Raw genomic sequence first — 26,339 nt, 5'->3', positions numbered from 1 at the left:
ATACCAAGGGCTGGAGATATAGCTGAGCTGCAGAGCGCCTGCCAAACAGGAACAAGGTCCTGGGACCAATCCCAATCCCTCAACCAAAAGAAGGGGGGGCGGGGGGAGATAGAGGAAAGCTGTATGAGCAGTCGATATAACAAGACATCCTTTTCTGGGGGGGAAGGGGCGGTCCTGGGGCTTGAACTCAGGGCCTGAGCACTGTCCCTGGCTTCTTTTTGCTCAAGGCTAGCACTCTGCCACTTGAGCCACAGCATCACTTCTGGTCTTTTCTATGTATGTGGTGCTGAGGAATTGGACCCAGGCCTCATGTATATGAGGCAAGCACTCTTGCCACTGGGCCATATTCCCAGCCCCACAAAAGACATTCTTTTACCAAAGAATCTGAAACAAAATTGCAGAATCTTGAAATGTATCATACTAACACCATGGACCCTAAACAAAGTTTGTTTATAATTAGGGTCTCATTAAGTACACCAGGTTGTTGCCCTACTCCTCTGGGACTTCACCTTGTTGGGCTCTTCCTTTGCATTTTTAACCTGTGTCTCAATCTACCCACCTGCTAACAAGGACAATAAGAAGTTTCTACTTGAGCTGGGAGCTGATGCCTGTAATCCTAGGTACTCAGGAGGCTGAGATCTGAGAATCGCCATTCAAAGCCAGCACAGACAGGGAAGTCCATGAGATTCATCTCCACTTAACCAACAGAAAACCAGAAGTGATACTGTGGCTCAAAGTAGCAGAGTGCTAGCCTTGAGCAAAAAGAGCTCAGGAACAGGCACCCAGGCCCCAAGTCTGAGCTCCAGGACCAATCTCCCAAAGCAAAAAACAAAGGTGAAGCCCTGGGACTAGAGCAGCCTACCGAGGAAAAGAAATCAGGCCACCTGTGAGGAGGCAGAGCCAGAATCAAAGGATCAGCTGGGGTCTGAAGACAGAACTTGAAAGAGTTCAGGGAGAACAAGGAAGAACAGACCACTGGAGAGGAGAGAACCACAAAGTACTTTCTGTTAAGTATACTGTTTAATACTCATGGTGGGGGGGGAGGGGGGAGCAAATGGCAGAACTAAAGAGACAGCAAGGCAGTTGGGCCATGTTGGCTTACACCTGTCATCCTAGCTACTCAGGAGAGGCTAAGAGCTGAGGATTGTAGTTCAGAGCCAGCCAAGACAAGGAAATCTGTGAGTTTTTTTTTTTTTTTATCTCCAATTAGCCAGCAAAAAGGCCCAAAGAGGAGCTGACTCAAATGGTTGAGCATGAGCCTTGAGCACTAAAGTAACTTCAATCTAGACATGTGACTTTAGTCAAGTTAAACTTTCTGAGCCTTAGTTTCTTCATCTGTAAAATAATCAATTACCAACCTCAGCATAAGGCTGAGTGAGTTGATACATAGAAAAATTCTTAGTAGACAGTGTTTAAGAAAACAAGTGGGGTATTACTATCTATTAAGTGCTTTATATATTGCAAATTACCTTCATACATATAGGTACTACTGGTAAGTAAGTGAAAAAAAAATCTAACAGTCATCAATGACTCCTAATAGTGCTGGTATAAAATTCTGAAGGTCAATATTTCCACAAAAGTCTTTAATTCCAGAATAAAACTGGGACAATGGTTGATGGTGATGTAACAACAGAACACATGGAAGGCAGCTTGGGACCTGCCTGCCTCTGTCTACCAGTGCCAGGATTACAGTCCTGCACCACAGCGCCAGCTAGAACAAGTTCTGTTAGGCTGGGCAAACACTAATGGCGGCCGACAGTTTGGCAGTAAAAAAAAAAAATAAGGCAGAGAGATAGGTAAAGCATCCTTTCAAATACTGACCAAGGTAAACAAGAAGGAAATGATGTCTCAGCTAAAATCAATAAACCCAAATGAAAATGAGAGAGAGAATCAAACCTGACCAGAGAAAAGAAAAAGAGTACTGGAGGAAAGGAGAACTGGTTCAGGAGAAGCCATGGGGCAGCAGGGCTGCAGCAGTGCCTGGCTTCCAAAATAGAGCAGACAGTCCATGGGAAGGAAGAACACAGTAGCACAGTAGCACAACAAGGATGAAGGAAAGCAAGTAGGTCTACATGCCGACGTCTATGAGAGTTTAGAGCAGGGTTCTGGGGCAGGTAACAAACAGGTTCCTAACTTCTGGAATAAGGCTAGAATCTGAGGTCAGGAGCAAATAAGACATACATGGAGTTCTGTCATCTTTTTGCATACATAAAGTTCTCAGTTCCTCAATTTGAAAACAATTATGGAAGAACACTGGTGTGTCTCTAGTGTGCATTGGCAAGACAAAAAATATAAAACAATGTAAAGATTAAATATTTTCATGATTTGGTGAACATATACCATTTTCAGGAATTGGTTCCATGTCCCATGGGCTCAGTTTTTCAATTTCAGTATTGTCCCACCTGTTTACAAAAACAACAAAACTCTGTTAGCCTTTCAGAAGAACAAATCATGCACAGCAGAGAAAGGAAACAAAAGAACCTCAACTATGAAATGAACACACAGCAGCAAGAGAAGGTTAAACAATAACTTCAATCCTTTAAAAAGGTTCAGTAGTAACAGAAAGTATAAAGTGTTCTGGGAGGCTAAGGAGAAAGTAGTCCTTCCGGATAACCTGGACCCAGATCAAGTGAAGAAGTAAAGACAGTATGAAGGCATCACACAGCAGCCCAGGCTGTGTAGTCAATGAGAAGAAGACGAATGATCTAATAGTAACATTTACTCCTGAACTCTCATTATGACAATGTAAAAAGTTAGGAAGCTACAGACATACTCCCAGAGAAGCAAGCAAAATGTGAACCAGCTGCAGAATCGTTAAGAGGAAATAAACAGGATGTCACACTGGGTTCCTGACAGGTGAAATTCTATCGAATCTCAAACGTCTGCTTCAGTGACTTATCATTCTAAACAAATGACAAGTGATTATTTTCACCAGCATACAAACCTCACAATATAACACTGGAAATGACTATCTGGATACTGTGGCTGATATGGTTCTTGACTGAGCACCGTTCCAAACCACCAAGCATCATCAATAATAGACCGAAATCTGTCACCTAGGGAAAAAAAAAGGACCAAGAAGATTGAGGCTTTGTTAACATTTGTCAGCCATTTTATCTATAAAATACCAAAACACATATGGCTATCTGTAATTCTAGCTACTCAGGAAGCGGAGATCCAAAGATCACCATTCAAAGCCAGCTCAGGTAGGAAAAACCTTGAAGTGAAGGCGTGGCTAAGTGGTAGAGTGCCACCGTTGAGCAAAAAAAAAAAAAAAAAAATCACACAAGCCCTAAATTCAAGTACACACACAATCAAAGAAAAGAAATTAACATGAATTATTTTGAAAGCTAATTTTCCTGTACTCTTCAACAAGTTTCAGTGATACCAAATGTAAGAACAGTATTACTTCACCAACACATAGTCAACAGCCATACAACATAATAGAGAAAAATGGCTTGTAAGTGAAGTCTCATTGTTCAATGTACTCAAAAGACCATCCCAGTGGGTTGGGAATGTGGCCTACTGGTAGAGTGCTTGCCTCATATACATGAAGCCCTGGGTTCAATTCCTCAGCACCACATATACAGAAAAAGCCAGAAGTGGTGCTGTGGCTCAAGTGGTACAGTGCTAGCCTTGAGCAAAAGGAAGCCAGGGACAGTGCTCAGGCCCTGAGTTCAAGCCCCAGGACTGGCAAAAAGCAAAACAAGACCATCAGTTGTACTACAGTTTACAAACTGAAACAAGGAATAAAGGTAAGAAAATCTAAAAATGTCTTACTATATTAATGCTATCAATATATAATTGTTAGTATAGTTATTAAGTATAGGGTGTATACAAAACTTCCTGCAAAATCAATCAAAATTTTAACAGTAAACATGGTTATAGTTCATGATTATTAAAGTTATTATTATATAAACTATCTTGTTTTTTAGATCACAGGAGAGTAGTACAAATTTGATCATTATTATATAAAGATAACCATACATGACATGGTGTGGTAAGATCTAAAAGTCTTAGTCCAAATTCAATGGGTCAAAATAATGTTTTCCAAATCAACAAACCACAGAACAGAAGAAAAATTATTGGCTAACAAAGTACCCTATAATTTGGGCCAAGCCCTAAGTAAAATATTCACCATAACTCAAGTTTCATCCTCAAAAGTTTACATAAATCACAATCAAGAGTGTTACAACCAGCTGAGGATGGGGCTTAGTGGTAGAGTGCTTGCCTAGCATGCATGAAACTCTCGGTTCCATTCCTCAGTACCATATACACAGGAAAAGCCATAAGTGGATCTGTAGCTCAAGAGGTAGAGTGCTACCCTTGAGCAAAAGAAGCTCAAGGACAGTGCCCCAGCTCTGAGCTCAAGTATCAGAACTGGCAAAAAAAAAAAAAAAGTGTTACAACCAAAACATAGATAAAATGAGAGCCTGGCAGCTGAGAATGTGGCTTAGTGGCAGAGAATTTGCCTAGCATGCATGAAGCCCTATGTTCAATTTCTCAGCACCACATAAACAGAAAACGGCCAGAAGTGGCGCTGTGGCTCAAGTGGTAGAGTGCTAGTCTTGAGGAAAAGAAGCTCAGGGACAGTGCCCAGGCCCTGAGTTCAAGCCCCAAGACTAGTGCAAAAAAAAGCCCACAAAAGACAGAGACTATTAAGACTATATAAAATTCAATAGGACAGATAGACTTACAAGACTGCCAATTCCTCTGTCTTGCTTCATCATAAAACTGACGCAACACAAGAAAATCAATAACATCTGGCATATCATGATATCTAAAAAAATAAAAATAAGAGTTAAAAAATTTACACTGCTCATTCAAGTTCTAGTAGAAAACAGCACCTGCCCAAAAGAAATGCAAAAGGAACTACCTAAGTTTGTAACTAGCCATATTTTTAAAGGTAAAAAGAAATATGTTAATAGTATATTTAACCCAGTATGCCTTCAGTGTTATCTCAATAAGAAATCTTTTGTTTTATTTCTCCTCATTCCAAGTCTTCCACGTGGGAAGTGAGCGCGCTACCAGTACAATGGGATCAGCCACATCGCAGGACGGTGTGCAGCGGCCGCATGGACAGCACAGGGGCAGCAACTTACTCTGAAATGCTCTTCACCAAGGCAGGAACCACTCTAGCATGTCCAGTACTCTGCCTACCCAAGAGGCATCAAAGCCCTATGAAACGGACAGTCCCTGCCTCAGTGCTTCTTGACAAAGCGCCAGCCCGCTAACGAGTTCTAGTCATCTGCAGCTCAACTCCTATCTCTGGCTGTCCACCAGGCATCTGCAGCTGACATGGAAGGCAAGCTCAAGAGCGAGAAGGGGGAGTAAGCAACACCTACCTAATGGAGAACGATTTATCAGTAAGTCTTCCACTTGCTGGGTCGAGGAACGCTAGTTTGAGGCAACAGAGGGTAGGGGGCCCCACCTCATAACGGATTCCAACTATTTTGACCAATTCTTGATCCTTTAACATAAAATGGTTAAAATAAAGCAATTTAGAACTCCAACTCTCAACACATTGCTGAATTAAGCAAATTCCTAACTTAGACCACCCAATCAGCAGTGTTAATTTACAACATCAATTACTTTGGAAATCTCCATAGCAGATAGTTTAGTTTCTAATATAAGAAATGTACTCACTTAAGACAGTACACTCACATCACCAAATGTATACCACAAAGTAATACAAATAAAAACACAGATCAGGGCTGGGAATATGGCCTAGTGGCACGAACACTTGCCTCGTATACATGAAGCCCTGGGTTCAATCCGCCAGCACCACATATACAGAAAACGGCCAGAAGTGGCGCTGTGGCTCAAGTGGCAGAATGTTAGCCTTGAGCAAAAAGAAGCCAGGGACAGTGCTCAGGCCCTGAGTCCCAGCCTCAGGACTGGTAAAAACAAAACAAAACAAACAAACAAACAAAAAACTCACACAGATCAATCAGTTCAATATTAAAAGACAACTGTTAAGCAAAGTAATACATTTTCTTGTCTTCTCTTTGTACACACATTTTTACATATGGAATTGTGCATAAGCACTTTGATTACTCATATATATTCTTCATGCACACTTGGCATTAAATTTCTGCCTAACGTACTCAATGAACTCTGTTGTTTTATGGTCCACTGCATGCAATGGGGGCAGCACAGTGACAGAGCAAAGTTCCCTTCTACCTAAATAGAATAATAACCTTCAAGTACTAGGAGTACCGAAGATCACCAAACACTCATTAAACTAATCTAATGTTCTATGTAATTACTCAAGAGTAGTAATCCTATTTACAATCTAGGGAGAGAAAATAAAATGCCTAAAAATAAATTTAGATAAAGGTAAAAGAATTCTACAATAAAAATAATAAAACACTGATGAATGAAACTGAGGTGAGCACAAAATATAAAGATATCCCATGTTTACAAATTGGAAACAGGAGTGGTGTTAAAAGGCAATCCACATAAAAAAGAAGCCAGGGACAGTGCTCAGGCCCTGAGTCCAAGGCCCAGGACTGGCAAAAAAAAAAAAAAAATTTTTTTAAGAATGAAGTAGGGAGTGGAGAAACGCAGGAAAACAAAAAGGAGCAAAAAAGAAGAACCGAAAACCTACACGGAGCCGGAGATTCACCGGGGCACCCTCCCCCCACCAGCCGACCCTGGCCCAAACAGGGCCAGGCTGGGAAAGGGGAACCCGGCGATCGGCAGACAGGTTGCCAGGAGCGCAGAATCCATATAGCGGGAGACCCCACGGACACAAGGCAGGGGGCGGACCAAGACACACACTTGCAGCGACGAGAAGTTCGGGTCCACACCGGATTCGGACAAGGGAACCCAGTGCGGCAGAAAGAGGGAACGGGGGAGCCACCAAGACACTTCGCCAACCCCTGAAGGGCCAACGGCTGCGCGGGACACACACACAAAGCAGCAAAAGTGAGTCCCCCATAATCCCTTCCCCCAACGGGAGACCCAAGCCCGACAAAGAAGCTAGATCTCCCACCCTCCCCCTCCCCACTCCCGTGGGAACAAAGAACCCTCAAATCAGGCGGGAAGCTCCCATCAGGCGCTGGGAAGCCAGTCTAGCAGGGGAAGGGCGGAGCAGCCCCAAGCCCCCAAAGGTTCCTGAACTGGCAGAACCGGCCCCGTCCCCTTCCCAACAGGGGCCGGGGGACGGCCAGCAGGGCAAGCCCCACCCGAGGCGCCTGGACCTTGCCGACTCTTACAACTAAAATCACAGGCGCTGGTGGGCAATACCAGCCCAGCAGGGTCACCTGAGCCTGATCACGTCCCCCCCCCCCCTCGCAGCGGAGGCGAGGTCTGAGGGTTCCAAGCCACACCGGACAGTCGATCCCACTGGGCCCCACACATACTGCCTCCCCCCCCCCCCCAACGGACTCGCGGGAGGGCGCAAGCACAACCCAACAACCCAGGGCTCGCTCTGGGAGGCTGACCCCGCTAAAGTGCCTGTTGTAGGGGACTCACAGTGCACAGGAGGGCCCGCTCTGGTAGGCGTGCCCTGCACTGGTGGGCGGGGCCACAGCGACAGCATCTGCTGCCATAGACACGCCTACACAGAAGGGAGGGAAGACCTACACACACCTCCAGATGCGCAAATCACAAAGAAACATAACTCAGTTCATCAAAGGACAAGCCAACTCGCCAGCTCCAAAAAGCAGCACGACTGAAGAGGAGATGGAGAATAAAAAAGCAAATGAGGCCATGTTAACAGGAATGATCGAAAGCGTCAGAAATGAAATCAGAAAACAATTCCAGGAGTTTAGAGCGGAAATCTGGAAGGACACCCAGGAAGCCAAGAAAGAAATGGAAGCAAAACTGGATACAATGCAAGCCTCGTTTAAAGAAATGGAAGCAAAAATGGATACAATGCAAGCCGCCTTTAAAGAAAATCTCCACACCCTGAGAATTGAAATGCATGAAAAAATAGATTTAAAATACAACTCTTTAAAGGAAGAAATTTCCACGATCAGAGCTGATATGACAACCATGAATAGCTCTCTGACATCCATAAACTCCGCAATTGAAACCATAACACAAAGAGTTGACCATATGGAATCCAGAATCTCTCGCCTGGACGATGAAGCAGCTGACAACAACCAGAAAATGACCACACTCCAAGAAAAGGTGAAGCTTCAGGGAAGATTAATCCAGGAACTAATGGACAAAGACAAGAGATATAATCTGCGCATAATTGGAATAGAAGAAGGAGCCGAATATCAGAGCAGAGGGCTTAATCATGTTCTCAATAAAGTTATTGCAGAAAACTTCCCCAATCTCACAGAGGACCCCATCCAGGTAACAGAAGCCTATAGGACACCTGGCAGGCCAGACCCCAGGAAAACCACCCCAAGGCACATAATATTCAAGACTACAGACCTCAAGATTAAAGAGCAAATTCTGAATTCAGCCAAAGCGAAGAAGGAAACTTTTTTCAATGGGAAGAGGATTCGAATAACATCCGACTTATCCACACAAACTTACCAAGCTCGAAGTGAGTGGAAGAACACTATCCAAGTACTTCAGAATAACAATTTACGACCTCGGATCAAATATCCAGCGAAACTGGAGTTCACATTCGAAGGGAGAACCAGATCTTTCCACACCAAAGAGGAGCTAAAGGAGTATGTGAATAAAAAAACCAGCCCTACAGCGAATATTAAGAGGGGAAGCCCACCCAACAGAGATCGTAAAAGACACACAGACAGAATCAGAAAGAAACTTCAACAGCCAAAGTCCAGCAGAAAGACCAGCTCACTAAAGACAAGAAGAAAAAAAAAAAAAAAAAACAGGAAAAAACAGCCCAACAAGAAAATGGAAGGAGAAAAAACACCCTTATCCTTGATGTCTTTAAATATAAATGGCTTAAACTCCCCGATTAAGAGGAGCAGACTGGCAGAATGGATCCGCAAACAAAAAGTGGACATCTGCTGTCTACAAGAGACCCACCTTACAGCAAGGGACAAAAACAGGCTTCGAATGAAAGGATGGAGCAAGATCTACCAAGCAAATGCACCCACCAAAACGGCAGGTGTAGCCATTCTGATCTCAGACAAGCTGGACTTCTCTTTAAAGTCCACTCAAAAAGACAAAGAAGGACACTACATATTAATACAAGGAAAAATCCAGAATCAAGACATCACGGTGATAAATGTATACTCACCGAACAAAAGAGGCCCGACATATGTCAAGCAAATTCTCACAGAATTACAGAGCAAGATAGATGCAAACACAATCATAGTGGGTGACTTTAATACTCCTCTCTCTCCAAGAGACAGATCCAACACCCAGAGGATTAGTAAGGGAGCTGAGGACCTAAATAACACCATTTCCCAAATGGATCTAACAGACCTATATAGAACCTTCCACCCTACAGAGACCCAATACACCTTCTTTTCAGCAGCCCATGGATCATATTCCAAAATAGACCACGTCATAGCCCACACAAAGAACCTCAGCAAATACAAAAGTATTGACATCATCCCATGTATTATATCTGATCACAGTGGATTAAAGGTAACCCTCAACAACAAAGGATTACCACAGAGCCTATACACACTCTTGGAGGCTAAACCCCACGCTGCTATCCAACACTTGGGCCACAGATCAAATTAAAGATGAAATCAAGGAATTCATAAGCCAAAATGACAAAGAAAACACATCACAAAGAAACCTATGGGACACAGCTAAGGCAGTACTGAGGGGCAAGATCATTGCACTCAGTACCCACATTAAAAGAATGGAAGCAGAGCAGGTGAATACCCTCACGATGAAACTAAAACAACTGGAGAAACAAGAAATGACAGAATCTAAAACGACTAGGAGGGGAGAGATTACAAAGATTAAAGAAGAGATAAATCTGATTGAAAATAGACCATTCAACAAATAAATAAGACTAAAAGCTGGTTCTTTGAGAAAATAAACAAAATTGACAGACCCCTTGCAAGACTCACAAAAAAAAGAAGAGAAGAGACTCATATTCATAAAATCAGGGACTCCACAGGAAAAATTACGACAAGTACACACGATATTCAAACAATCATAAGGAGCTATTTCCAAAACCTCTACTCAGCAAAAAACAATAATTTTACAGAAATGGATCAATTCTTAGAGAAGTACAAACTGCCCAAACTGAACCAAGAAGAAATAAATCAACTAAATAAACCAATAACTTACAGTGAGATACAAGAGGTAATCAAGAACCTCCCTACTAAGAAAAGCCCAGGCCCAGATGGATTCACCAACGAATTCTACAAAACCTTTATTTAGTGAGGAGCTAATTCCAATACTCCTCAAACTCTTCCGCGAAATAGAAACGGAGGGAGAAATCCCAAACTCATTCTATGAAGCTAATATCATACTCATCCCCAAACCAGGCAAAGATCCAACAAAAAAAGAGAACTACAGACCAATATCACTAATGAACACAGATGCAAAGCTTCTCAATAAAATATTAGCTAACAGGATCCGGAAACTGATCAAGAATATCATACATCATGACCAAGTAGGCTTCATCCCTCAGTCACAAGGATGGTTCAACATCCGTAAATCAATCAATGTAATTCACCACATAAACAGAACTAAAATCAAGAATCACATTGTTATCTCAGTCGATGCCCAAAAAGCCTTCGACAAAATACAACATCCATACCTATTAAAAGCTTTGGAGAGAACAGGAATAGATGGAACATTCCTCAAAACAATAAAAGCCATATACAACAGACCAACTGCTAATATCATATTAAATGGAGAGAAACTTAAATCATTCCCCCTAAACACAGGAACAAGACAAGGATGCCCACTCTCCCCACTTCTGTTCAACATAGTGCTGGAATCCCTAGCCATAGCAATAAGGCAAGAGGAGGACATCAAAGGGATCCACGTCGGCAAGGAAGAAATCAAGTTATCCCTATTCGCAGACGACATGATCTTATATCTCAAGGACCCAAAAAACTCAGTACCCAAACTCCTACATCTAATAAACCAATTTGGCAAAGTAGCAGGATACAAAATCAATCCACAAAAGTCAGCAGCTTTTCTGTACACCAGCAATAGACAAACAGAAAAGGAAATTATGGAAACAATTCCATTTACAGTAGCCAAAAAAAGAATAAAGTACCTAGGGATCAACTTAACCAAGGACGTGACGGACCTATTCAATGAAAACTACAAAAATCTAATAAGGGAAATCAAAGAAGACACAAGGAGATGGAAAGACCTCCCATGCTCATGGGTAGGCAGAATCAATATAGTGAAAATGGCCATATTGCCCAAATTGTTATACAAATTCAATGCAATACCTATCAAAATCCCAGCCACATTCTTCACTGAAATAGAGAAACCAGTCCATAAATTCATATGGAACAGCAAAAAACCTAGAATAGCCAAAGCAATTCTAGGCAAAAAACATAGTGCAGGAGGTATCACCATACCAGACTTCAAGCTCTACTACAAGGCCATCATAACAAAAACAGCATGGTATTGGTATAAAAACAGATCGGAAGACCAGTGGATTAGAATTGAAGACCCAGAAATAAAACCGCACTCTTACAGCCAACTGATATTCGACAAAGGAGCTAAAGACATACAATGGAATAAACATAGCCTCTTCAACTACTGGTGCTGGGAGAACTGGGCAGCCATATGCAGAAAACTCAAAGTAGACCCAAGCCTATCACCATGCACCAAGATCAACTCAAAATGGATCAAGGACCTCAACATCAGACCTGAATCCTTGAAACTACTGAAGGACAGAGTAGGAAAGACACTAGAACTTATAGGCACAGGAAGGAACTTCCTGAATAGAGTCCCAGGGGCACAACAAATAGGGGAAAGACTCAATAAATGGGACTACTACAAATTAAAAAGTTTCTGCACAGCTAAGGACATAGCCACCAAAATAGAAAGACAGCCAACGATATGGGAAAGGATATTTACCAGCACAGCAACAGACAAAGGCCTGATATCGGTCATCTACAGAGAACTCAAAAAACTAAGCCCCTCCAAGCCCAATACACCTATTAGGAAATGGGCAAAAGACCTAAAGAGAGACTTCACAAGAGAAGATATAAAAATGGCAAAGAAACACATGAGGAAATGCTCAACATCCCTGCTAGTAAAGGAAATGCAAATAAAAACAACCCTGAGATACCACCTCACCCCAGTTAGAATGGCCTATACTCTGAACTCAGGAAACAACAAATGCTGGAGGGGCTGTGGGGAAAGAGGAACCCTTCTCCATTGTTGGTGGGAGTGCAAATTAGTACAACCACTTTGGAGAACAGTATGGAGGTTTCTCAAAAAGCTCAATATAGTCCTACCCTATGACCCAGCCATACCATTCCTAGGCATCTATCCTAAACAGCAAAACCCAAGATATCAAAAGGACATTTGTACTTCCATGTTTATTGCGGCACAATTCACAATAGCCAAAATATGGAAACAACCCAGATGCCCCTCCACAGATGAATGGATCCAAAAAATATGGTACTTATACACAATGGAATACTACATAGCGATTAGGAATGGTGAAATATTGTTATTCGCAGGGAAATGGTCAGAACTCGAACAAATAATGTTGAGCGAGACAAGCCTAGAACACAGAAAACAAAGGGGCATGATCTCCCTGATATATGACTGTTAACAAAGGGAGATGGAGAGACAGTAGAGACCAAGTCTGTGAACACTGTATATGTGCTTGATACATTGTATATTGCATATGGGTCTACCTGACCTAGACAAGGGATGGAAAAACAGGTTGTAAGATATCACAAGAAATGTACACACTGCCCTACTATGTAACTGCACCCTCTTTGCACAACACCTTGTAAAAAAATTTTTTTGTTCAATTAATAATAAAAAAAAAATTAAAAAAAAAAGGCAATCCACAGATTCAATGCAATTAAATCCAAGTACCAAGAACTCTTCACTAAGACAGAAAAGCACTCCTGATGTCCATATGGAACACAAAACACCAAGACCCAAAGCAATCTTCCTCTTCCTTTCAAGTAGCCCATAAAAGCCTGGAAGTGAAACTCAAGTAGTAGATTGCTTGCTAGTAAGCACGAGGCCTTGGATTCCAACTCCAATACTGGGGGATGAGGGGAGAGCTACAAAGCTGTAGCAATCAAAACAGCAAGCTACTGTCATAAAAACAGACTCAAAGACATAGAACATAATGCCTAATTGTTGTCATCCTAGCTACTTGGGAGCCTAAGGCAAAAATTAGAAAGATTCTATTGTAATAGGGAGGTCAGATCTGGCCAGTGCCATCATTAGCTGTGGAGGAACTTCAGGTTGACTGCAGCTCAGATTAGAGCAGAAGCCGACTCCATCTTCACTAAGATCTCCCCCACCCTATCCAGGGAAGCTCCCCTTCGCTGTGATAAGACTGTGTAAACTGCTTGACCACCTGAAGCATGGAAAGTTCAAGGAACGTTTAAGGTTAAACCTGTGCCCTCCTATGAGTAGGCGAATCCACCTGCATCATGTGAGCCCCGCCAAATCCATGCGCCAATTCTAACCAGAATGATAGGTTGGTTCAAACAGATACTATGAGACAGACTGTAACTCCATTGGCCACCTGTGTGTGGCCTGGCATGCTCTGTAAGTGTTGTATCCTCATTGGCCGCCTGCGTGTGGCAAGTTTGACTGTGATGTTTGCCTTATAACCAGGCTGGAAGGCCACACACAGATACGCCGTTCCTGCTCCTGAGTCTGGGCCCTGACCCTGCACACGTGGCCGGCAGTTTCGGCTCCCAAGTCTGGGCTGCGACCAAGGCCAGTCGGTTCACTTTTTGTTCACTTTTTACTTCCCCAATAAATCTGTCTTTTTGTTATCTTGTAGCTGAAGACTGTGTGGTGGACTCTTGGGGGACCAGGAATCCCCTCCCTTGGGGGGGACCCCGTTTCATTGTAGCGAACCCCCATTCTACTTCACTATCACAAAAGAGAAGGGAGGGAGGGACTAGGAATGTGGCTTAGTGGTAGAGTGCTTATCTAGCCCACATGAAGCCCTAGGTTCCATTCCTCCGCACCACATAAACAGAAAAAGCTCAGAACAGGGCATAGTGGGGCATATCTGTCATCTTAGCTGAAGGAACACAGTCCAGGCTAGCCAGAGCAAAAAAGCAGGACCATATTTCAAAATACCCAGAGCAGCCAGGCACCAGAGGCTCACACCTATAGTCCTGGCTACCAAAGAGGTCTAGACCTGGAGGATCAAAGTTCAAAGACAACAAAGGCAGAAAAGTCTATAGACTGCCATCTCCAAACAGCAGAAAGCCAGGGTGGATGCAGGGCTTTAGCCAAGTAGAGAGCCAGCACGCAAGCCAAGTGAGCTTTAGGACCTTGATTTCAAACCCTGGCACGAGAAAAAGTAATAAACAGAATGAAAAGTGCTGGAGGTATGGCAACATCCACAAACCAACAGAGCTAGAAAGTAAAGGTAAAAAGCACACATCTATAGCCAACTGATGTTTGATAAAGGCACTACAAACATGTATTGTAGAATGGATAATCTCTTCAAAAACCCATGCTGTAGAGCTGCATAACAGTAGTCCATGCCTATAACCCCAGTCAGTACTCAACAACTGGAGGCTAAGGAAAGAGAATCATGACTTCTGACATCTTACTTCACAAAATTAAAAGCAAAAACAAAATGTGAGAGAAAAAAACTGCTGCTGAGGAAAATGCATATGCATATGAATTAATTTTAAGATACCCCAATCTTTGCATATATGAGATTCAACAAGGAGATTCAACAAGGGCAAAGAACAAGGGTTGGCAGAAGCAAGGTGTAGAAGATAAGTAAAAGCTGACACTACAGTTAGAAGAAGAAATAATCTTTGGTGTCCTCCTACAGATGATGAAGATGCACTGCACATCTCAAACGGGCTAAAAGCAGCTTGAACATGGGAACACACATCTGTAATTCCAGCACTCAGGAGACAAAGGTAGGATCACAAGTTCAAGGCCATTCTGACCTTTAAAACAAGTACATAGCTGGGTACCAGTGGCTCATGCCTGTAACCCTAGATACTGAGGACGCTGAAAACTGAGGATCACAACTGGGGCCGGAAAGTTCGTGAAACCCTTATCTCCAATAAACTACCATAAAGCCAGGAGTGGAGCTCGGGCTTAGGTGGTAGGAACACTAGTTTTGGGCAAAACAAGGTCAGGGATATAGCACTCTGGCCCTGAGTTCAAGCCCAAGAACCAACACAAAATAAAAAAGAATCTACCTAAAAAAAAAAATTAATAATACACATTGCCACACAGTGTTTCTGAGGGACTATGCTTTGTCCTTAACATTGAATCTATTCATGGAAAATCAGCAATATGGATTTCCTCAACTTAGCCTTCTCACTGGATCTTAAGGCCTGATATGTAAAAGCAGAAAATTGTAGCAGAGGGCTGGGAAGGTGCCTTAGTGGTAGAGTGCTTGCCTAGCATGCATGAAACCCTGGGTTCAATTCCTCAGTACCACATAAACAGAAAAGGCTAGAAGTGGAAGAAAATCAGGGACAGTGCCCAGGCAATGAGTTCAAGACCCGGGACTAGCAAAAAAAAAAGACACCAGAAAGGATAACACATTCGTGAATAGTTAATATAATATCTGGTAATATCACAAACCTACCCTAAGGTCTATTTTCCTCCATGGCTCTTTACTAGGGTTTAATTCATAAATGTTATTTCTTCTGACAGCTTCAATATAAGCTTCATGACCCTGGCGAAAATAGATTACCTAGAAAGGAAAGTATAGAAGTTAACAGAAAGATAGAGAGCATTTAAATTCTGTTTCCTTACTCATGTTTTGAACCTGATTACTCTCACCTCATCACCCATTTGAGGAACAAAGGGAGACTTGCGCAGTGCGGTATCTGTGATCCACACAGGAGGGTGGAATTCATACAGGTGCTCCGAGTCTGCAAGCTCTGCAGGGGTCATCCTCCCCAAACTCTGCCAAAGGGAAGGGCACAAAGCTTGAGAGAAGAAGGGTAAGGCTACTACTCTCCCTAGAGATGATCCACTTTCGGTCTCTTGAAATTGTAATTGAAATTCCTAATAAACATTGCTATCACTTTTGAGGGGAGGGCAGGGCAGGGCAGGGCAGGGCAGGGCAGAGGGAATGGTGTGTAACTTGGAAGACTGAGTCAGAAAAGCACTAGGCTTGCCCCTTGCTCACTGGCAGAACACTAAGGAAAGTCAAGTACCATGTCACGAGCACATCCAAACAACAAGCTGTAAGGAAACACCTGTGGCAAGGCACTTACATAGCAGCCAAAGGGCACTTGGGTGCATTTGGGAAAAACATATCCAGCCTGTCAACCCTCAGATAACTGTGCTTTGCCACATGCTTACAACCTCATAAGCCAAAGTCTTCCAGGCAATGAGCTTTTAAATTCATGACTTATTAACACAGGAAATGACAGCTGTTTGTTCTTATAAACAACTAAGTTTTAGAGTTTTTGTCACATAGTAACAAAGATTTAAATCTTGCAACAGAACTACCTGCATGACATGAGCACCTACTATGTACTATTATAAAGGAATAGCAATGTTATTACAATCAGAGAAAAACAGAAAGAACATTTAATATAAAAATGGTAAACATAGCAATAACAGATTTGGTCGTAGTAATCTCAACTATCTGGGAGACAGAGATAAGGGAGAGCTCAGGTTGAGGGAAGTCTGGGCAAAATGTCAGTCAAGATCTCATCTCAAAAAAAAAAGAAAAAAAAAAAAACCAGGAGTAATCCTAGCTACTTAGAAAGCTGAAATCTGAGAGTCCTGGTTTAACGCCAGTCCAGGAAGGAAAGTCCATCATCAGACTCCAATTAACCAAAGGAAAAAATTTTTCATATACACACATATGTACACCCGTGTGTGTGCATGTGCATGCACTCCAGAAGTGGAGCTGTAGTTCAAACTGTAGAGTGCTAGCCGTGAGCAAAAAGAAGCCAGGGACAGAGTTCAGGTCCCGAGTTCAAGCCCCAGGACTGGCAAAAAAAAAAAAAAAAAAAGAAAAAGAAACAAGGGCTGAGATGGAGCTCAGGGCTTACCTAGCATGCACACTACAAATTAATTTATTCATCAATTATTTAAAAATACACATACAGAGAGACAGAAGGAAAAAAAAAAACAAAAAACAAAAAAAGTTCCAACTTCTCAAAGATTTCTGGTTACTAGGTATATAAAATATCACAGCAACAGGATGTATGTACTGTATTTTTAAAAAACACATTTCTTACCTCATTTCTAGGCTTACTTTCTTTCTTTCTCTTCCGTCTTCTCTTTGGAGGAGATAAATTCTCAGTAGACAGTTCATCCTCTGAACTACTACAAAATCGAGTGATTCGTCTACGACATGACATTCTTAAAGGAGGCTGCAAATTGATTCCTGCATCAGCTGTCCAATCTGAATATCTAGATGAAGAGTCACTGGAAGAGGAGAATGTTTTAAATTGCATAGGACCAGGATCAAAGCACTAATAGCAAGTTAATCATATAATCCTGAGGGGAGATAGGAGAGAGAACACAGAAAGAGGGAAAGTGAGATCCCAATGAGATATAACTCAAATATCCTGACCACAGGATAGAGTACACCAAAAACCATGGCATAGGGGAAGAAAAGGTCTTCACTGATGCTGGACATCACCAAAGAATATAAGCTTGAGTGAGAAATCTCTCAAGAACACTACAGATGAGAGCTGGTGGAATACGATGCTACTGCTCCTCAGAAAACAAAGCACTTTGGACAACAAAGGTCATACAGAACTCTAAGAGGAGCTACACTACACGTGCTCCAGGATTGGGCAAGAGATTTTCACTGGGATCCTAAGTCTTCAGTGGTTCCACTGAGAAACCCAAGGCAAGCACACACAGAAAGCTGTTAAGTGGTCAGTTTCTTCCTAAGTGAGGCTTGCTCTGATGTGACAGAAATCGAAGAATGGGCTTCAGCTTCAATATATGCTAGAGGACAAGCAGAGTCAAAAGAAGCTAGAAACAGAAAACTACCTTGTGGCCCACAATTACTTCCATCAGCCCCAAGACAGGATGACAGATTTTACTAGAGCCATCTTTGGTTGGCCCAGTCTACCATAACCCCCTCAATATCTGTTAAACTTAACTCTCAACAGGGCGCCAGTGATTCACACCTGTAATCCTAGCTACTCAAGAGGGTCAGATATGAGGATCATGGCTTGAAGCCAGGCCGGGCAGGAAAGTCTAGGAGACTAATCACTAAAAGGCCAGAAGTGGAGCTGTGGGTCATAGTAGAGCACTAGCCGGCCTTGAGCAAAAAAGCTCTGAGATAGTACCCAAGCCTTGAGTTCAAGCCCCAAGACCCATGCAAAAAGAAACAAACAAAAAACAAAACCCTCAGAAATGTAGCTTTATATAAACAAGAAATATTGACGTGAAAAACAATGTAATGTAGGCCCAGAATGATGGTTATCAGGGGATGGGGGAAAGGTAGACTGAGGCATTATTTAATGGATATAGAGTTTTATATCTACAAGACAAAAAGGATTCTGGAGGCAGTTGCATAAAAAAGTGAATTAATACTGAAATTCTCACTCAACACACCCACCTATGTTCAAGACACTACATCAGCCACCAATCATATTGAAGGAGGAGAAGACAAAAAAAGGGAGCAGAGTACATGACTGGATTGACTCATGACAAAATAAAAAAGGAAACCAACAAAAGTAAGATAATTTTGAGTGACCTGTAAGTAGCAGAATTTCCTGGATAAGGTTATGAATAGTTTGAATAGACAGAAGATTAATGTCAAGATTCCTGGCTTGAGTGACTTTTATCAAGTTGACAAACACAGCCTGACATGCTAATCATACCAAAAAAAAACCCATATACAATAATAAGCATATTTATACACTAGTGGTTTCATCATATATACTTCCAAAGCTTGTCTTTCAAAAATGTTGTGCCAGACTAAGATAGTATTTTTTTTTTGAGCGCCAGTCCTGGGCTTGACCTCGGGGCCTAGGCACTGTCCCTGAGCCTTTTGTGCTCAAGGCCAGCACTCCACTGGAGCCACAGCTCCCCTTCCAACACTGTGGAAGTTTATTGGAGCTAAGAGTCTTACAGACTTTCCTGCTTCACCTGGCTACAAACCATGATCCTCAGATCTCAGCCTCCTGAGGAGCTAGGATTACAGATGTGAGCCTCAACCTCCAGCTGAAGTATTTTTGTTTTGCTTTGGTTAGTAATAGGGCTTGAACTCAGGAAATGGGCTCTATCCCTGGGCTCTTTTTGCTCAAGGCTAGAACTCTACCACTTTGAGTCACAGCACCACTTGCAGTATCCAGGTGGTTAATAAGAGTCTTATGGACTTTCTTGCCAGGGCTGGCTTTGAACTGCAATCCTCAAATCTCAGCCTCCTGAGTAGCTATGATTACAAGCGTCAGCCACTGGCCACCTAGCTTAAAGTAGAATTTTTAATAAGTATTTTTTCCCAATGATAATTCAAATGTTTACACTAAAGATCTTCAGAATTGTTTTATAGAAAGTTAATCCAGTATCGTTCTTCTTTTAAATGTATTTAGAAGTCAGTGTTAATTGTTCTGTACTTGTAACTCTGTATTTGCTATACAAATACAGCATCCATCCAAGGCTACAACAATTAAAAACAGTAAAAACAGGTACCTTGAACTTTCACTGTAACTTTCACTTTTTCTATCACTTTTCCATTCGTCATCGTCTGAAGAATGAGAACCTTCACTCTGATCACAGGAAGTCTCCTAAGTATTGAGGGGAGAGAGAAATCTTGACTGCTTAAACTAGGTAACATGTCATAAAAAACAAGTAATACCAAGATTAAAATGTGAGCCAGGTGGAGGTGGCTCATGCCTGTAACCATAACTACTTAGGAGGCTGAGATCTAAGGATCATAATTCCAAGTCAGCCGTCAGCCCAGGCAGGAAAGTCCACAGGACTTTTATCTCCAATTAACCACCAAAAAGCCAGAAGTGGAGCTGTGGCTCAAGTTAAGTATAGTGCCAGCCTTGAGAGAGAGAAAAAAATCTCAGAAACAGCATTGAGTCCCTCAGCTAAGCTCCAGGATCATTACAAAAAAAAAAAAGACTAAAATGTGTAGGAACTATGACAACTAGTTAACAAAAAAACCATTGGATAAACTTAAAATAAAAGGCAAATGTCTTTACTAAATCCCCATTCTTATCAAGACATTGGTCAAATGAATAAATTGTGAGATTTAACCCTGACACTAACAGGAAGGAAAGTGATACAACAGGCCATTTTCTGGGTGGACCACGTGGATGTGTCCAGGCTTCCCTCTGAAAGGTGTGCACGGGTATGTGGCTGCGTTTCACTTCCCAGTCCTGGCACGATGGTGTGTTCTTGTCTGCCATCTGTGTATCTTTGCTGATGGGGTTAAATCATTTGCCCATTTGAAACTGAGTTGTCTTCCATAAGCTGAGTTCTAAGAGTATATTTTAAAAATTAGAGTACACAGTTCAATAAAATGTAATTTTTTGTATTTATCAAATGAGTTTTACAAATATTTACCCAGTTTTGTCTTTTTGCTCTCTTAACAGTATTTTTCATACTAGATTTTCATTTTTATGTAGCCCAAATGATCAATTTTAGTTTAATGATTGATTTTAGTTGACCTAAGAAGCCATTACCAAGACAAGGCACTAAACAAGAAAGCCTCTGATATCCCAACTACAGTACAAGGCATCTATGAGCTCTCATTAAGACATCTCAGACAATTCAGTTAGTACAACTGAGGTCAGACCAGTGCACTGTCTGTCCCTGGTATAAAACATGGAGAGCCCCCTGACCTCCTTAGTCCTATCATTCCTGATAAACGCTCTCAGAAGGGTCTTGTTCTGACATGGTACTTTCCAAAGTTCCTCACTGGCGTCAACCTGCTATTCTCGGGGTCTCTGTAGCATGACTCCTCCGCCGCCTCAAATGCCACTGTAGCTGGTTATGTCACCAAGCCTCCAGGCTCATCCATGACCTGGAACCCCCACTGTGCCCATTGAGAGCAAGGGCAACAGACTCCAGATCTTGGTCTATTCCCCATAACTGAAAAAAAAAGCCATACTAACGTCAACCTCTCATTCCCTAAGAGCACTCAGAGTCTTGAGACCTTGAGGGGGGAGGATAGGTAGCAGTTAGCCATAAATCTTTGTAATTAAACTTTCCAACCAGCCTATGTGGCTGACCAACAAAGGTCTTGGAATGTCACTAAGATTGGTTTTTTGAGTACCCTGTGTCCATCTATGGGTTCACGAAAGGCTTCATTCCAGATTCTTCTCAACCATTATCTGGGCATCATGGCTCACACCTGTATTTACAGAGATAGAAGGTTGCAATGGGGAAGACAAAGGTTCCAGGTCAGCCCAGGCAGGAGAAATCTGCAAGACTACAACTCAACGTAAGATGTCAGGTATGATGGTGAACACCTATCATCCCAAATAAAATTGGAGCTAAAATATGTAGATTAAAGTGTGGCCATGTGCCAAGGCAAGAAGATTGAAACTCAAAAATAACTAGCCAGGGCTGGGAATATGGCCTAGTGGTAGAGTGCCTGCCTCGCATACATGAAAGTCCTGGGTTCAATTCCTCAGCACCACATACACAGAAAAAGCCAGAAATGGCGTTGTGGTTCAAGTGGTAGAGTGTTAACCTCATATACATAAAGCCCTGGGTTCGATTCCTCAGTACCACATACATAGAAAAGGCCAAAAGGGGTGCTGTGGCTCAAGTGGTAGAATGCTAGCCTTGAGCAAAAAAGAAGCCAGGGATAGTGCTCAGGCCCTGAGTTCAAACCCCAAATAACTAGTCAAAAACAACAACAATAATAATGGCTAGAGGCAGAACTCAGCAGCAGAGATCCTGCCTAGAAAATTAAAGACCAAGATCAAACCCCAGTAGTAGTAGTTGTAGTAACAACAACTTAAAAACCTGGCCAAATCTAATTTTTATATTAATATTACTTTTACAAGAGGGAAGAATGACATTTACTTACACATATACAAAGTATCTCAATCAATCCCCAACACTCCCTCTTATTCCCTCTTCCCACAAAATTCTAAGTGAGAAAGGCCAAGCAAAATATCTACAGTATATTTTGTGTAACAGAAGTAGTAATATATAAATATAAATATGTAAACTAGAGGAATGTGCTACTGAGAGAGGACATGTGGGAAGGGAATAAGAAAGGGATGGGAAGGTGCAATGAGAAAAAGCAGGGAAGGGAGCAATGAGCAAGAAGTGATAGGAGAGACGGCCTCTTTTCCAAATATTATCCCTCTGGCCCTGGAATAAAAAATGTTGGCAATTTGCAAAGGAAAGGAGAGATAGGATGAGCAACCAGCATCCAGCTTCAAGTTTAACTTTTGAGCGAGTATTTGGACTAACTACTCTGCATAACAACAAAAAGAAACCACATATAACCAATCTCGGGATGGTAGGGTTTTTACCACAGATATGTAGCTAAGTAGATCTGAAACGACTTTCTATGCTAGAATTGGTTAGATTCGTATTGCATGGCTAACAGAATGTGCTTCTCCAGGAGGAGGAAGAGGGGGGTGGCACCAAGCCTAATGGCACAGACCTGTAATCCTAGCACCAGGGCATCTGAGAAAGGGTCATGAGGTTCAACACCAGCCTAGGCAGAGAGACACTGTCACACAAGAGGCATGGGGCCTATAAACTCAACTCCAGGCTACCTACTCAACATCATTCTGTGAAATTCTACTTTCTTATTCTCAAGTAAATTTGTGGTAGATTTAAAGGAAATAAGACAAATTCATTAAAAATGACTGCATATAATACTTTAAGTTTATTCTACTCACATGTCTTACAGAGCTTGAAGATTCGTTTCCAGAAGAGAACTCACGTCGGCCAGCATTTTTTCTTCCATAATTAGTAGGATATTTACGCCTACATGTCCTCTGTCGAGATTGTGACACTGAAACCAATGACTCTGACTAAAACACAAAGAAATATGGAGATGAAAACTAACAAGTTAAGGACAACATCAACAAAAGGAGCATTCTATCAAGTTTTCCCTAAAGCAAGACAGTAAAGGCTTAAGAATGTTTTCTGAAATACACATTATGTTTGCCATACACTATTAACTCCAATTGGTACTTTTTAAATTTTAAAGGAGAGTCAGAAGAAAAGAGAAAAGGTCTAATAGCTCAACATTTTTTAAACTTTCTTATACATTAACTGGCTTATCAGAAATGAGCATTTTCAAAAAAAAAAACAAGGGCTAAGCAGCAGAGTCGTGCAAAGCCTCAGCAACGAGAGAGAGAGAGAGAGAGAGAGAGAGAGAGAGAGAGAGAGAGAGAGAGAGAGAGAGAGAGAGCTGGAAGTGGCACTGTGTCAAGTGGTAGAGTGCTAGCCTTGAGCAAAAAGAAGCCAGGGGACAGTGCTCGGGCTCTGAGTCCAAGCTCCAGGACTAGGGGGGGGGGGAGAAAAAAAGAAAAAAAAGTGGGCTGGGGATATGGCCAAGGGGCAAGAGTGCTTGCCTAGCATGCATGAAGCCCTGGGTTCAGGTTCAATTCCTCAGTACCACATATATAGAAAAAAGCCGGAAGTGGTGCTGTGGCTCAAGTGGTAGAGTGCTAGCCTTGAGCAAAAAAAAGCCAGGGACAGTGCTCAGGCCCTGAGTCCAAGCCCCAGGACTGGCCATAAAAAGAAAAGAAAAAAAGAAAGAAAAAGAAATGAGTATTTTTTTAATACATTAATTGGCTTATCAGAAATGAGCTAAAATGCTAACTCAAGAAAAGGTGCCAAAACTCCAAGTACCAGCCAGGCTGTGAGATCACGTAGATCACGGTACAAGGTCAGCTCAGGAAGTAGATGATTTCACGAGAACAGTCAAAACAGATTGTTTGCAACCATAAAAATAGAACAATGTAATCTGTTCAAATTGTTCTGGAAAGAGGAAACGAGAAGGGGGAATGATAGAGGGCCGAAGATTGATCAGAATATATACAAACTTGACAATAGGAGCTGGGGATATGGCCTAGTGGCAAGAGTGCTTGCCTTGTATACATGAGGCCCTGGGTTCGATTCCCCAGTACCACATATACAGAAAACGGCCAGAAGTGGCGCTGTGGCTCAAGTGGCAGAGTGCTAGCCTTGCGCAAAAAGAAGCCAGGGACAGTGCTCAGGCCCTGAGTCCAAGCCCCAGGACTGGCCAAAAAGAATAAAAATAAAACAAAAAAAATAAACTTGACAATATTACAATGAAATCACCCTCAATATAACTAATATAAGCTACTTGGGGAGGGGGGGTGTTGTTTTTTTAAAGAAAAAATAGCAGCAGGGAATGTAGCTTTAGTAGTAGAGTCTTGCCAAGCAAGCATAAAGCTCTGGGGTTTGATTCCTCAGTACTATATAAACAGAAAAAGCTGAAAATGGTGCTCTGGCTCAAGTGGTAGAGTGCTAGCCTTGAGCAAAAGAAGCTCAGAGACAGTGCACAGGCCCTGAGTTGAAGCCCCAGGACTTTTTTTTTTTTTTTAAATAGCCTGTCCCCCATTGGCCCAGGCCTGTAATAATCCTACTGCTCAAGAGACTGAGATCTGGGGCTGGGGATATAGCCTAGTGGCAAGAGTGCCTGCCTCGGATACGCGAGGCCCTAGGTTCGATTCCCCAGCACCACATATACAGAAAACGGCCAGAAGCGGCGCTGTGGCTCAAGTGGCAGAGTGCTAGCCTTGAGCGGGAAGAAGCCAGGGACAGTGCTCAGGCCCTGAGTCCAAGGCCCAGGACTGGCAAAAAAAAAAAAAAAAGAGACTGAGATCTGAGGACTGTGGTTCAAAGCTAGCCAGGGCAAGAAAGTCCATGAGACTATTATCTCTAATTAATCACAGAAACAGATGGAAGTGGTTACTGTGGCTCAGGTGGTAGAGTGCTAGCCTTGAGCAAGGAAGAGCTCAGGGACAGCACCCAGGCCTAAAGTAAAAACAAAGTCAGTCAAGGTAGACAAACTCATGAAACTATTATCTTCAATTAGCCAGAAAAAAAGCTAGAAGTGGAATGTGCCATAAGTGATGGACCATCAGCCGTAAGATGATTTAGGTTCATTGAACTAATTAGGACTTCTGCCTTTAAGACTACAAAGTTTGGGCTTTGGGTTGGCAACCAGCAAGCCAACCCGGGCAGGAAAGTCCAGAAGACTCTATCTTCAATTAACCACCAGAAGTGGCGCTGTGGTAGAGTAGTAGCCCTGAGCTCAGGGACCATGCCCTCGCTGACTTCAAGCCCTACACGGACAAAAAAGAGAGCAAAACAAAAAGAGAAAAAGATGTGGTATGGGTGGGGGGGAGGGTTGTTTGTAATTAGTCCCTTTCAGATGAAAAATGTTCTTCCAGGCTACTTAAAACCTGGCCTACCTTGTTTTTTCCTAACCAAATCACTGTGATGACAACTGTGTAGCTGCGATGCTAAGTGCTGCCTGCTCCTTTGTATGTGGTATGTATTTACGTTCCCCAAATACATTAGCTTTCTAGAATGCAAAGAAAGGAAAAACCAGCCAGGCTGGCACCCACTAACACTAGCCCTTTTACAGGCTTCTGTAAGAGTGAGAGCTGATAGTGCTGGCACGGTGCCCATGACTATCCTGAAACGCTGTACACAATCAAAATAACTAGACTATTTTCCCAACTGCTAACCTGTTTTTCAAAATTTTAACCACAGCTATTGTGAGCCGTTCCATCCGCTCCCACCTGGCATGCATACTTTGATCCTTCTTTCTAAATAAGGCATTTGAAATGAAAGTCAAGGAAAATGGCTCCATAAGTACTTATCAGTCAACCAAGCTAGCTTTTGAAATACTTGCTTTGTTTTCCTTTAGAACTTTTTTTTTTTTTTTTTTTTTTTTTTTTGGCCAGTCCTGGGCTTTGGACTCAGGGCCTGAGCACTGTCCCTGGCTTCCTTTTGCTCAAGGCTAGCACTCTGCCACTTGAGCCACAGTGCCGCTTCTGGCCGTTTTCTGTATATGTGGTGCTGGGGAATCGAACCTAGGGCCTCGTGTATCCGAGGCAGGCACTCTTGCCACTAGGCTATATCCCCAGCCCTCCTTTAGAACTTTTTAACAATTCTGTTTACATTCTGAGCAACATTTCTGAGATGGTAGGACATCAGTTACAGGGCAGACAGAATTAAACTTAATAATGTGCACCAAGTGAGCCTGCCCAAGAACCTTTAAGATCTTTTACATGCTTGAATCAGGCCAAAAGGGTCTTCCTGGCACTGATCCAACTGTTGCTTCCTATCTGAACTGGGATGCGATCAGACCACGTTGGAACAAGCTC

General features: G+C 42.4%; 1 protein-coding gene across 3 annotated transcripts in view; it reads right to left on the bottom strand.

Moving 5' to 3' along the window:
* Positions 1–26,339, bottom strand: part of Brwd1 (bromodomain and WD repeat domain containing 1) — a 95,171-nt gene that overhangs the window by 29,396 nt on the left and 39,436 nt on the right. For all 3 annotated transcript variants that reach the window (XM_048346220.1, XM_048346221.1, XM_048346222.1), the window contains 9 exons: positions 22,866–23,000; positions 19,681–19,775; positions 17,265–17,454; positions 15,847–15,972; positions 15,650–15,757; positions 5,346–5,470; positions 4,698–4,780; positions 2,945–3,056; positions 2,341–2,402 (listed from right to left, as the gene is read on the bottom strand). In XM_048346220.1, coding sequence (XP_048202177.1) covers positions 2,341–2,402; positions 2,945–3,056; positions 4,698–4,780; positions 5,346–5,470; positions 15,650–15,757; positions 15,847–15,972; positions 17,265–17,454; positions 19,681–19,775; positions 22,866–23,000 — 1,036 coding nt within the window. The remainder of the gene's footprint in view (positions 1–2,340; positions 2,403–2,944; positions 3,057–4,697; positions 4,781–5,345; positions 5,471–15,649; positions 15,758–15,846; positions 15,973–17,264; positions 17,455–19,680; positions 19,776–22,865; positions 23,001–26,339) is intronic.

The sequence above is a fragment of the Perognathus longimembris genome, chromosome 5 (assembly GCF_023159225.1).
Source record: "Perognathus longimembris pacificus isolate PPM17 chromosome 5, ASM2315922v1, whole genome shotgun sequence".
In the NCBI taxonomy this organism is placed as follows: Eukaryota; Metazoa; Chordata; class Mammalia; order Rodentia; family Heteromyidae; genus Perognathus; species Perognathus longimembris.
The sequence above is the reverse complement of the archived record's forward strand: the minus strand, read 5'-3'. Positions and strand labels throughout refer to the sequence as shown.